Source organism: Alternaria metachromatica (assembly GCF_023757995.1).
Source record: "Alternaria metachromatica strain BMP 0045 chromosome Unknown scaffold_7, whole genome shotgun sequence".
Classification (NCBI taxonomy): Eukaryota; Fungi; Ascomycota; class Dothideomycetes; order Pleosporales; family Pleosporaceae; genus Alternaria; species Alternaria metachromatica.
This window is the reverse complement of record NW_026055498.1, coordinates 431,227-444,144: the sequence shown is the minus strand read 5'-3', so window position 1 is coordinate 444,144 and position 12,918 is coordinate 431,227. Positions and strand designations below refer to the sequence as shown.

General features: G+C 51.8%; 4 protein-coding genes across 4 annotated transcripts; 3 read left to right on the top strand and 1 right to left on the bottom strand.

The window, feature by feature from the left end:
• Positions 1 to 606: 606 nt before the first annotated feature.
• J4E83_004154 (uncharacterized protein) lies at positions 607 to 2,491 on the top strand (the record flags this gene model as incomplete). The annotated part of the gene is made up of 4 exons (XM_049331084.1): positions 607 to 866; positions 915 to 1,281; positions 1,330 to 2,229; positions 2,282 to 2,491. The coding sequence occupies 4 exons, from the start codon at positions 607 to 609 to the stop codon at positions 2,489 to 2,491; spliced, it is 1,737 nt and encodes a 578-aa protein (XP_049189630.1).
• A 4,516-nt stretch (positions 2,492 to 7,007) lies between these two features.
• Positions 7,008 to 8,845, top strand: J4E83_004153 (uncharacterized protein; the record flags this gene model as incomplete). Its single annotated transcript, XM_049331083.1, has 5 exons — positions 7,008 to 7,351; positions 7,405 to 7,599; positions 7,690 to 8,117; positions 8,170 to 8,559; positions 8,610 to 8,845. The coding sequence occupies 5 exons, from the start codon at positions 7,008 to 7,010 to the stop codon at positions 8,843 to 8,845; spliced, it is 1,593 nt and encodes a 530-aa protein (XP_049189629.1).
• Positions 8,846 to 8,989: 144 nt separating this feature from the next.
• Positions 8,990 to 9,715, bottom strand: J4E83_004152 (uncharacterized protein; the record flags this gene model as incomplete). The annotated part of the gene is made up of 1 exon (XM_049331082.1): positions 8,990 to 9,715. One exon carries the CDS (start codon positions 9,713 to 9,715, stop codon positions 8,990 to 8,992), a length of 726 nt encoding a protein of 241 aa, XP_049189628.1.
• A 529-nt stretch (positions 9,716 to 10,244) lies between these two features.
• J4E83_004151 (uncharacterized protein) lies at positions 10,245 to 11,990 on the top strand (the record flags this gene model as incomplete). The annotated part of the gene is made up of 1 exon (XM_049331081.1): positions 10,245 to 11,990. One exon carries the CDS (start codon positions 10,245 to 10,247, stop codon positions 11,988 to 11,990), a length of 1,746 nt encoding a protein of 581 aa, XP_049189627.1.
• Between the last annotated feature and the right edge of the window lie 928 nt (positions 11,991 to 12,918).

Below are 12,918 nucleotides of genomic sequence, written 5' to 3'. Positions count from 1 at the left end.
GGAGCGAATTAAGGATAGGCAAGAAACTTGGCTCAGCATGCCATGGCCACCGCCAAGACACACAGAGCAGGGTCCGTCCCACCAGTCCAACTGCATCAAGAAGGAGATATACGCGGAGACGACAGACGCGCCAGCATGCCTCGCTGGACCGGGCGATTGGCGCTGCGCTCAAGACGCTCTAGAAGACACAAGTCGTCAATATTGGTTGGATCTGGCGGTGCCCGTTCCACACCATTCTTTCACTGCGGTCCTCTTTGCTTGGCCGTCTTGGGTTACTTCGCCCGCCGCGACAAGCCTTCCAACGGGTAGCTCGTTATCAGCACCGTTCCGTGGGACCACTATCTCGCCCTCCCCGCAGCCTCGGTCGTATAACAACCGGTGTACCCTGCTGCTTCAGCCGCTCAAGGCTCTCCGCTGCCTCACGAGTATTTGACGTTCCAGCTGTAGATACAGTTGCTTTTCCTCGATACCACCAGGTTCGAGTCGCTTCACGTTTTCGGGCTTGCTTCCCGCGATCACCGCCTACACTCACCCGTGTGCGGCTCTTCTCAACACGCGCCATAAAGTACTAGTCTACCTGACTGTACACACCACACTTCATTCAAAATGGCCATCTGGAACCGCAAGTCGAGTTCCTCGGACGGCGCAAGTCCTCACGCTTCTGATCCTGAGTATGGCACCAAGCCCGAGTACCAGCACGAGACGGGAGAGGTCGCCGCTGTCGACAGCAATGGCGTTGCTGTCCACTCCGACCATACGCATCTACACCGTGGTCTGAAGTCGCGCCACATTACTATGATTGCCATCGGAGGAGCCATCGGAACTGGTCTCATTATCGGTACTGGTAAAGCGCTGGCACAATCTGGGTAAGTAGCGCGAATCTGGCGACTTCTCATCATCACTAACAACAACAGCCCTGGTTCAATTCTCATCGCCTACACTTCCGTCGGCCTCATCGTCTACGTCGTCATGACTGCTCTCGGCGAAATGGCCGCTTGGATTCCTCACGCTTCTGGTTTCGCTGGCTACGCTACCCGTTTCTGCGACCCTGCTCTCGGTTTTGCTCTTGGTTGGACTTATTGGTGCAAGTACATCATCACGACCCCGAACCAGCTTACTGCCACTGCTTTGATCCTTTCGGAATGGAAGTCTAGAGATGAAGTCAATCCCGGAGTCTGGATTGCAATCTTCCTAGTCGCCATTATCTGTATCAATTACTTCGGTATCAAGTTCTTCGGTGAACTTGAGTTCTGGCTTAGTTCTATCAAAGTCATCACGATTGTAAGTCTCAAGCGCTTTTCGATGCAAAACAATACTGACTACTATAAGGTTGGTGTCATCTTCCTCTCGTTCCTCCTTGCTGTGGGTGCTGGGCCTGGTCCGGCAACTGGCTTCAAGTACTACAATGACCCCGGTGCGTTCAAGCCATTCATCGCTGGTGGCTCTGCTGGTAAATTCTACGGATTTTGGAGCTCCTTGGTCAACGCCGTCTTCGCCTATCTCGGTACTGAACTTATCGGTGTTACCGTTGGAGAAGCCCAAAACCCGCGCAAGACCATTCCTCGCGCCATCAAGCTCACCTTCTACCGGATCTTGTTCTTCTACTGCTTGTCGGTATTCTTCTTGGGCATGATTGTTCCCTACAATTCCGAGGAGTTGGCGTTCGCAAACAAGGCTACTACTGGTGCCTCCGCTTCTCCTTTTGTCGTCGCCATCAAGCTTGCGAAGATCCCCTATCTACCCACGATCGTCAACGCCTGCATCTTGCTCTTCACCTTCAGTGCTTCCAACTCTGACCTTTACATTGCCTCCCGTACGATCTACGGTCTAGCTGTCGAAGGCCATGCCCCTAAGATCTTCCTCTGGACTGATAAGCGCGGTGTGCCCGTACCTGCTTTGGCCATCTCCGCCCTTTTCTGCTGCACTGCTTTCATGAACGCCGCAGATGACGCCAAGGTGGTTTTCGGTTACTTCGTCAATCTCACCACTATTTTCGGACTGTTGTCTTGGATTTCACTTCTGGTCTCGCACATCTGGTTTGTTCGCGCGCGTCGCGCTCAAGGCATCACCAAAGACATGATGGCGTACACTGCTCCGTTCGGTCTTATCGGATCTTACATTGCGCTGTTCTTCTGCATTCTCATCGCCTTGACGAAGAACTTCAGTGTCTTCACCAAGGATCCGAAATATGGCTCTTTCGACTACAAGAACTTTGTTACTGGATACCTCGTAAGTCACTCAACTCGTTCATGTGCAAATAGCATGCTAACAAACGTTTCAGGGTATTCCCGTCTACCTGATTTGCATCTTCGGTTACAAGTTCATCATGAAGTCCAAGATGGTCAAGCCCCACGAAGCCGATTTCTACAGTGGCAAGGCCGAGATCGACCGCGAAGAGGAGGAATTCCTCGCTCATGCAGCAGAGAAGAAAGCCACCGAGGGCAAGGGTGGCAGCTGGTTCTACCGTACCTTCGTTGCGTGGTTGATCTAAATTTCAACTAGCGACTATACCCGTTGGTTTGGTTTGCTAGATGCCATTGCTGTGTATGCGCCGCAGAAGGTGTTGGTGGTGACCTCACCTAACACTAAGGACGGCACGATATTCTCTGAAAATACATATCGGATTCTTCAACTTGATTGCCACTCATATTTTGGTCGCCAGCTTTCTTGCCAGACTGATCCGAATGCTGCCTTCATCCGTGACTTGATGCAACTACACCCTCACACGGCATGAATTGTCGCTGATTTGACACACCTGTCAGTAAAATGTATGACTGCGCAGCTTTGAAGCTAAATGTATCACCCAATACCCACATTAGTGTACTCCACAGCGGATATACCTGTGCCAAGACAAGTCACGTTACCCGTCTTGGCCACCATCCGAGATCAACACTCACAACGCACGACAACAACGTCGCATTAAACTCACAATTAAGCTTAAACGCCAGCGCGGATCCAAAATCCTTATCAGATGCCAAATGATCAAGCAAAGCACATTGTCTTGGACTGTTGCCGTGTTTGCCGTCTGCGAGCTTCCTGGATGGGTGGGTCGATCGGGTATACGGCAACCGCGAGCTTGGGGTGCGGGAGACCCTGGTTGTGGGTGAGATGCGTCTTGACACCGCGCCTTTCCATCGCAGCGTTCTACTGCTAACATCGACATACATGCCGCTCGCAGTCGCCGTCGGTGCCAGTGAGGTCCTCCTGGGTCACCTGCGTGTATGCGTAACATTGCGACATGCGCGACACCAACTCCGTCGCTTCCACTGCCCTAGAGCGGTAATCCACGACCAGGCAAACGGTGCGCAGACCGCCTACACGGAGGCCCTTTCGAGCCCTTTCTGAGGCCAACGTCGCCTACTGCACTGCATATCCTGCCTGCCGACGGAGCCGACCGGGCAGCCTTACTGCGCAGGCGTCCACGATATAGGGAGATTCGTCACGACGAAACTACCGCCCTCTACGCGCTTCGTGACATCGGTCGAGAGGACAGTGGCTATGGTGATATTTAGACTGCTATCCTCTCTTCTATTGGCCAAGACAATGTCGAGTCAATTGGCGATATGAAGCGCTGCGTTGCTAATGACGTGTGTAGTGTCGCGAAGGGCACGCTTTCCATGCGTCCGCGGCAGACTTCGACAACCGACTAGGATCATACTGCCAGATCTGGACCTCGAGGAAGCAATCTTCCAACATATTGATGCATCTAGTGCTCGCTTATCGCCAATGGCGCGATGTTGCTGCATACTCCCATCGCAACGACGCCCGACATGGCTGCTTTGCAAGGTGGGGACGGGAAGGATTCGAAACGCCAACATTGCCAGGTTGCAGCACCATGCTCCGCCGTACGACGATCTTCATCCATAGGGCTGGCCGCTCTTTCTCTCCCTACCTTTCGCCTAATACGGTAGCGTCACCTGAACCTCACGATGCCCGTTCGTTGGAGTACCGCAATGACTCTTCGCCATCGAACGTCCCTTCGTGGGCTTAGACAACAGCACTACGACGCACGCAGTGAAGCGGTCTTTCTCACGATGTGGGTACTGGGGACACATCCCTGATGCGCTGAAAACTAGTAGAAGGAACTGGGTGGAGAATGAAGGGCACCTCTGGTCTAGTACACGCCCCTTGGAACTCGCGGTCAAGAGCATCACAGGTAATGTACGAGGCAAATGGTTCCTGTCGAGTCGTTCCAAGCTTCATATTGTCTTGAGTTGCATATATAATACTTACTGCGACACGGTTTACTCTACTACCACAAGCACTCTCAATCTCAAGCTGCATTACAGTCCCAAGTCTCATAGACAGTCAACAATTCTTAGCGCTACCACTCATCAGAGCCCATCGCGAAACTCAAACATACACAGCATAACAACTGCTCCTCAAAACATTTCTTTTCGACATCAAGGACATCATATCCAAGCCATCTCAAAAAGCTCAAGCAGAACCGAACGAGCAATTTGCAGCAAATATGAAGGGATCAAACATGGGGACCATGCCACAATCCGCCGTATCGGATAGCGACAATAGCTTCCTATACCGACACGGGGAAGACGAGTCATACAATGCGCCAGTCTCAGCAACAACGGAACTTTCAGACCATAGATCTCGTATGACACACACGAAAGCGTCTTACCCTCATGATGCGTCCGGATTTCCCCACTACGCATCCTCGGCTGTTCATCGTCTCACGAATGACACTCCCACAGACATGTGGAAATGCGCTGCTTGTGGTGCAGACAACCCGGACTGGCACGATTTCTGCCCTTTATGTGGTACGACGAAATAGAGCTCATAGGGATGGCCGTGGGCTGCCTTAGTTCACTCTTGTCGTCCCTGTCTCATTTCAAATCCCCGATCTCGTTGTTTTCATGTTGAGGAGGTTGTTATTTTTATCATCTTTGTTTGGAGTACTTTCCAGCTCTCGTACTGCTTCGTGTCTTGTAACATCACTTCCCGTTCTTGCTTCTCCTTCCTACCTGTTGTTACTAGCTGTTTCCTGAGCTCATGCTCGTCATCACTGTCGCTACCGATGCCACTACGTTATTCTACAGGCTCTTATCGCTATCACTTTCCAGTCTTTTGTCATGTAACTACGGCCTCAGTAGTTGGCAACATTGGCTTTCTTATAGCGACGATATATAGTTCAATGTGTTCTACCTCAACCCAAGCCAGCTTTTCATGTATATATCGTATGTATTTGCTCGCCTTCATGTTCCAGGGAGCAGGCCAGTCATAGCAATTTTGTACTACGGCCATTGCTCTCATTATCTCATTATCCCGTCTCTGCTTTCTGTATGAGCCCATACCTCACAGTCTACAGTCGCCGCGCACAGTCAGGACGCAGAATCAAAGCTACTCGTCAGAATCAACAGTCATCGACCTTGACGGAGCCAAATCGCGACCAATCATCGCATGGTATATAAATGCGCGTCGTACTTCCTTACATTATACTCATTGTTCGAAGGCCCTTCATTGTTCTCTACCTTACATCTCAGCGGATATTGAAATATAATGCCCATTCTTCGGTCACCAAATCATCACATCTACGCACTCGAGCTAACTTAACTATGGCAGCACCACGACTAGACGACCCTTCGTGAACTCAAAGATGAACATTGGGCTTCTTGTGGTTACTATCATCTCGACAACATAGATCTCGACACAAGCTGCAACCAATGCTTTCACAAGAGATGCAAAGATTGTCTTAACTCTCGCGACCCCTATCCTGGCGAGAGAACTCATTAAGTTCGAGCGCGAAAGCCAGACTACGATTCTGGCTTCACAAGTCAAAGAAACGCTGCGACTACCCGACCCTAATCTACTGTGATCTCCAAGTCTTCGAATGAAAGATGAGCTCTTTTCAAGACATCGACACGACTTGGACTTGATCAAATCACCGGCCTTTAATTGTGGGGAAAGAGGTCCACCCAGTCCTTCGACCGTACGTTTACGACGCGAGCTACAAGCGTTTGTCAAGTCACTACTGCTAGCGTCAGCTACAATATGGAGGTTTCGAGGGCGTCATATTTCATTCTTTTGTATGCTTAGGTGGTCTACAGCGTTTAATGTATTCTTTCATATATTTTACCGGCGGTCTCTTCGAACCAGTATGTATCCTCTTATCTTTTTGGCTTGCAGGGCTGAGTCAATCGGACACATGGCATGGGAATCCGGCTTCACCTTTTTTACCACGCGTTCTGTAATACCAAACACAATACCCCTACTGTTCTTTTGTTTCGCCAGAAACTCCAGTTTCAGGCCTCTCTCACTGTATTGAAGATATACGTACCAAATACCAACAGATGCGCTGAATAATCCAGTATCGTAGCGTCCTTTACTCACAAAGTCAGCAAGCGGAACCCATTCCGCCTCCCCTCGGCACCTACCCAATCCAGCAACCCGCCAACCTCACCCTCCACCCACCTAACCCCAACAAAGCAAAAACTACCGTCCATCCCCTCCGCGTCAACCCCAGCTTTCCCCAGATCCACCTTGCCTCCACAAGAAACTCTTCTCTCTCGCACAAGACTGGCCGGCAAAAGTCTTGACGCACGTCGAAGGCTTCCGTCACGCATGCTGAGTGGTGCGGGAGGCAGACAAGAGGGGTGGGCAGGGGCTGGGCGTGCGTCAATGGCGGACTTTTATCAATGACCGAGTGAGAGCGTGTCATGACGGGGTGTGTACCCGCGGAGCGAACTTTGGTTAACGGGTGAACGGTCGCTGGATAGTCACGGTAATCGTTGACCGGGCGCCCCATGGGGGTGGAGACGATGGTTATTCGGCTGGACAGGCGTGCAGTGGGCGCGCTCGCGCGACGGCGGGGATCTGCGGCTCGTGGCTTTTGTGATGTGGTATGGGATGGGCCCCGGACTTTCATGTTGCGAGTGACGGAGCTCTTACTTATCTGACATCTGTGGTCGTTTATTGCGCGGTGTTACTTGCATCTCTCTTCTTCCCCGCAAGACTATTCACCCGTCTTGTATACCGGCATCTCTACCGTCGCCATGGAGGAGAAGCCTGCCATTCACCGGCTGTCACACGCCAGCGATTCCCCAGATAGCACATCTATCTACGCAGCACGTAAAGCCTCGATCACATCATTCGGCCATGGGAGAACAAAAGCAGAGGAGCGGGCGCGCATCGACGCGCTGGCTACAAGTCCAGGCGTGACTATGGCATCTTTTGCGCATCTCGACGAGAAGAAGATTTTACGGAAGATGGACTTGCGCCTCATCCCCATGTTAGCGCTGTTGTATCTTCTCTCCTTTTTGGATCGAGGAAACATCGGTAATGCGAAGATTGAAGGGTTGACGGAAGATCTCAATATGACGGGTGCGCAGTACAATTGGTATGTTCTTCTCAACTTTGTCACACTTATTTAATAGTCTGACGGTAGAATAGGTGTCTAACAGTCTTCTTCTTCACTTATGCCTTCTTCGAAGTGCCCTCCAACCTTCTTCTGAAAAAGCTTCGGCCATCGATCTGGCTCCCAACCATCATGGTAGCATGGGGCATCGTCATGACGCTCATGGGCATAGTGCAGAGTTACGAGGGGTTGTTGATTGCCAGAATCTTCTTGGGCGTTACGGAAGCTGGGTATGTGTTTCCTAAACCCCATGTCTCCTTATTGAGACGGTATATCCTATGGCCAATTGAGCGCACCAGGCTAACAAATGATCTGAACAGTCTCTTCCCAGGAGTAGCATACTACATCACAATGTGGTACGCACGCCACGAAGCGCAATTCCGCCAAGCCCTCTTCTTCTCCGCTGCCTCCGTCGCAGGCGCTTTCTCCGGTCTGCTCGCCTTCGGCATCGCACATATGGACGGCGTAGGAAACCTCGCGGGTTGGCGCTGGATCTTCATCCTGGAAGGGATATTGACTGTCATCGTGGCAGTCATTGCATACTTCACGCTCTACGACTTCCCAGAAACCGCTACTTTCCTCACTGAGGAAGAACGGGCCTTTGTTGTGTACCGTTTGAAGTATCAGAACTATAAGGAAGAGGCGGATGGTGGGGTTAGGGTCGCGCAGGATGATAGCTTCCAGTGGAAGTTTGTCAAGGCGGCGTTCCTCGATTGGCAGATTTGGACGAATATCTTGGTTTATTGGGGTATGTGCCAATTCTCGACTCTTTTGCTGGTGTGCCGAGCTAACATAGGCAGGTATCGTATGTCCGCTATACGGCATATCCCTCTTCCTCCCATCCATCATCCGCGCACTCGGATATTCCTCTTCGACGGCCCAACTCCTCACTGTACCCATCTATATCACCGCTTCCGTCTTGGCTGTTGTTGTCGCGTGGTTCAGCGATAGAGTTGGCAAGCGGTATCCTTTCATCCTTGTATGCCTGTGCATCATGGCTGTCGGCTTCATCATGTGTATCGCGGGTGGCAGCGTGCCGGGGCTCGTATACGCGGGTGTCTTCATCGCGGCGTGTGCGCTGTATCCAGCGTTCCCTGGAAATATCACATGGCTCAGCAATAATCTTGCTGGAAGTACGAAGAGAGCTACCGGGCAAGCTATCCAGATCGCCGTGGGTAATTTGGCGGGTGGTAAGTTGTCCATTCCTCATGTGCCAGTCCTTGTTGCTGACTTTCGCTAGCCATGGCCTCCAACTTCTACCGCGCAGAAGACGCGCCGCGTTATCTTCTCGGTCATGCTCTTGAACTCGGGTTCATCGTAGCGGGTATCATAGCGTTACTGTTCCTGGTGTTCAACTACAAGCGCATCAACGCGAAGAGGGAGCGACAGGTAGCCGAGGGCGCGCATAACGGGTATACTCCCGAGGAGCTGGGCGCGCTTGGGGATCGGGCGATTACGTTCAAGTATTTCCTGTAGTCCGGGTCGTTAGTCTCGTACTTCAGGCAGATAGAATGTGTAACGACGTACCCTTTCGCCTGCGATTGCAAGAGTTCTCGGCGATATTTATGGCATTCAGCCAAAAACTCCCTTTCTGGCTGTTCGTACATCGTTCGTGTATGCTCAATAGTCCTGTATGCCCGTCTCACCCGTCAACACCTTCTCCTTTCCCTCCCCGTCCGAATCGAAATCGCTCTCCATGCTCTCGAAATACGCGTCCTCCAAATCTCGTTCCGCCTCCGGATCGTCGTACTTGGCATTCTTGTCGACCAATTTGTCATACTCAAAATCATCGTCTCCACCTCTCAGGAAGCGTTGTGTCATCTCGTCGATCCACCACGCTCTCCCTTCTTCCTTCGTCATGGGCACATCGTCCTTTTCCTCCTCCATTATCTGGCCCTGCGGTCCGCGGTTATATGTAAAGAGCGAGTTCGGGTCGGGTTGCGACAGCGCGTCTTTCTTCGCTTCGGCGCGCCATAGATCGGTAGCCATCTGGCCCGAGAAGCCCTTCTTGCGGCCTTCGGCTTCGCGCTCGGAAGCGGTTTGGAAACGACGTATGAGACGATCGTAGAGGAGTGGATCGGCGAGTTCGAGGGACGAGTCGGAGAAGTATTCGGGATGCACTTCGAGGTAGCGCTTGCGCCGGTTCTTAGCCTGGAGTCGATGCGCGCGTTCGTCTTGGTTCTGGCGGAGTTGGTCGCGGAGTAGCGATTCGTCTATCTCATCGTCCATTTCCACGTCTTCGATTGTAGGGGCTGATGCGCCGCCGTTGACATGGCCATTGGGGGTCGCAGGGTCCTTGGCTGCTTCCGGCGCATTCGCTGGTCGTAGGGCGAGACCTGGCGCCATCCTCGGTGATCCGGTCATGTATGGCATGCTAAGAGGATTCAGACTCCAGAAACCCTCTCACTGCAGTCGCTGTGGTAGAAGTGATGGTCAATCGCTATGCTTGGTAATGACGCCACACGCCGTGCTGGGCGCCACACTCTAGTGCGAAACGCGCCCAGTCGAAACGAACTCCACCTTAATGATCGCCCGTTTCACCCGTGCATCATCCCATTCAGCCAGGAACAGCTGGCCTTCTTGGTTTTTAATTTCAACGTCTCTTTCTTTCCTTTCCCTGCCTTATACCTTTCTTTTGCACTTTGCCTGCTGCTCTCTATCGTTGTTCGCGGGCCGACTACACTATCGCGGATATACGGTCCGTATAGAGTGCTTGAAGAACTTGGGATTCCTTGGACCGTTTACGCGATATCTGGTCTTTTCAACGCTTCGCATATCTCGCCATCTTCTTTTCACGCGCGAGTTATCACAGCAACTTGAGCAAGAACATTTCGATTTGGGTTGATAGAAAGAGATAGAACGGGAATTCTACATCATGTCGCCGAAACAAAAGACATCGCAGAAGCCAAAGGCAGCGAAAGAGGCAAAAACCCAGGCGCAAAATGCTCCAGCATCGACTATTCTTCTGAATGTTGGTAGAGCAGCAGCACTTCTTCTTGTTGCAGGTTTCGCATCGCCAGTCTCACAACTGAACCTATCTCCTATCTATGGATCGATTCCAGCATCGCTGCACCATCAACGGACCATGACTATCACCGCCGTTGCAGCACTCTTAACACGACGAGCATTGAAGAGCTACGTGTCTGCGAATGTGGCACAGTACATCGCTGTAGTAGCGTACTGGACACCCGTCATCCAATTCCTACTATTCCCATACAGCGGAAAAATTGGGGTAGAATACGGACCTCTGCTCATCGAGTCCCTTACCTACTTCCCCTTACTCTTCTTATCGGTTTTTGCTGCCGCCGATCTACTGGAATGCATCGACATTACCGGCATCAATCCCTCGCCATTGAAGGAAATCGCTATCCCCACTGCATCCTACTTTACCGTCTCGACCGTAGCCAAGATTAGCAGCGCTCTCATCCCCGGCTTCATCGGTACATCCGTCTACTTCACACGCGTGGGTATGCAGATGCTGCTTGCGTCGGCATCTGCTTTCTTCAGCCCATCACGTGTCATCCTCCTCGCGTTTCCGGCAATTCTCCACACGCTCTGGACGAATCCGCATCATCCTTCAACCCACGGTCTACAATTGGCAAACTCCACCTTGCAGGCTACGCAGAACTACACGCTTCTCGCTCGTCATGAATCCGTCACTGGATATGTCTCTGTCATCGAGAATCATGCCGACAATGCCTTCCGTCTTCTTCGATGCGACCACTCCCTCCTTGGAGGCGAGTGGCTCGTAACACCCCAAGCCTATGCTAAAGGCCAACGCCAACGCGAGTCCATTTTCGCCGTCTTTGTACTCCTCGAAGCCGTCCGCCTCATGGAACCCCCAGTAGATACCATACCTATTGTAGACGACAGCGAGAAATCTGCATTGGTGATTGGTCTCGGTATCGGCACAGCACCAAACGCCATGATCGCGCACGGTATCAACACGACGATTGTCGAACTCGACCCCGTAGTCCACTACTACGCAACGAAGTACTTCGCGCTAGATCCCAACCACACAGCCGTCATCGACGACGCGACCGCCTACGTAGCACAAAAGTCCGTCTCAGCACCCGGCAGCTTCGACTACATCATCCACGACGTCTTTACCGGCGGCGCAGAACCCGTGTACCTCTTCACCACAGAGTTCATGCAAGGCCTCTACGACCTATTGAAGCCAGAAGGTTTCGTCGCAATCAACTACGCCGGAGACCTTACCCTCGGTTCAACGAGACTGGTACTGAACACCATCCATGCCATCTTTCCTGCCTGCCGCCTCTTCCGTGACTCCCCGCCTCAGGCAGAACACAAGGAAGGTGAAGCTGACTTCATCAACATGGTCATTTTCTGCGTCAAGAACGATCACGGTCTGGGCAAAGCGGCTGTGAACTTCCGCGATACGGTTCAGAAGGACTACCTGGGTAGTATTGCGAGGAGGAACTTCTTGCAGCCGCAAGAGAAGTTGGAAGTCAACTACGATTTTGTGAGCAAGGAGAATGGAGGCAGGGTAATGGGCAATGCGGATGTTGGTGAACTGGAGAAGTTCCATGAGGATGGTGCGGTCAGTCATTGGAAGATTATGAGGACGGTGTTGCCGGAGGGGGTTTGGGAGATGTGGTGAGCGACTTATCGCATTGTGACTGAGGTGGTAGCAAATGGGCACAGGTTTTGTAAGGGAAGAGAAAACGCGATGTATAGAATGGGATAGATCTCAGGAAATCAATTAGTATACGACTATTCATAATCCAGAACGGTGTCCAGAGAAATCACGTAATCCGCACATACTGATCCCTTAACCAACCCGACCTGGTTACCTCATACCGAACATGTTAAGCTGTATCTACAAAACACCCATGCAACGCCCCTCCCCTTTCCCTCCAATGCACGCTCACCCGGGCCTCCCCTCTGTCGCCAATGAACCACTCATCCACCCCCACGCCTCCCACACACCACACGTCTCACCCCTTCCCCTCACACACCTGTCACAGGCTAAGCATTCGCCTTGCGTCGTCTTGTGCGTGATAAGCCATGCTAAGCATAAGTCTTAATGCATGAGAACAGGCAAAAATAGGAAAGAGTATCTTCTGCGATGCAGCATAAGTCATCACACCGCGTTTTTTGCGAGGGTGATGAGACAGGGGTGGGTGTGCATTGCAGCATGTGGGGAAGTGTGGAGGTGGATATCGGTGGAAGGTCATGGGGAGGGGAAGGGACTTGAGAAGGGGTATTTGGTGGGTGGTTGGGTAGGGAGTGGAGGAGTGGAGGGAGGGATGGAGTGCGTGAGGGAGAATTTAGTTTATTGATGTGGTTGGAAGGTTTGCGTTTTGATGTGTTATCTTGTGTATGGGCGATTAAGCCTGATAGATGAGATATTTACCTTTCAGACATTTGAGAATACCAATTAAGCTTGACTACAAATGTGATGCGAAGAGAATGCTTCAAGTTTAGTCGATGATCAACCCTCTGTACGAGTGTGCGGAAAGTCAGCAAGAACATAACAAGCCATGCTTGTTTCCAATTCCCATGCAGCCACGCTCCGCATTTCAGCC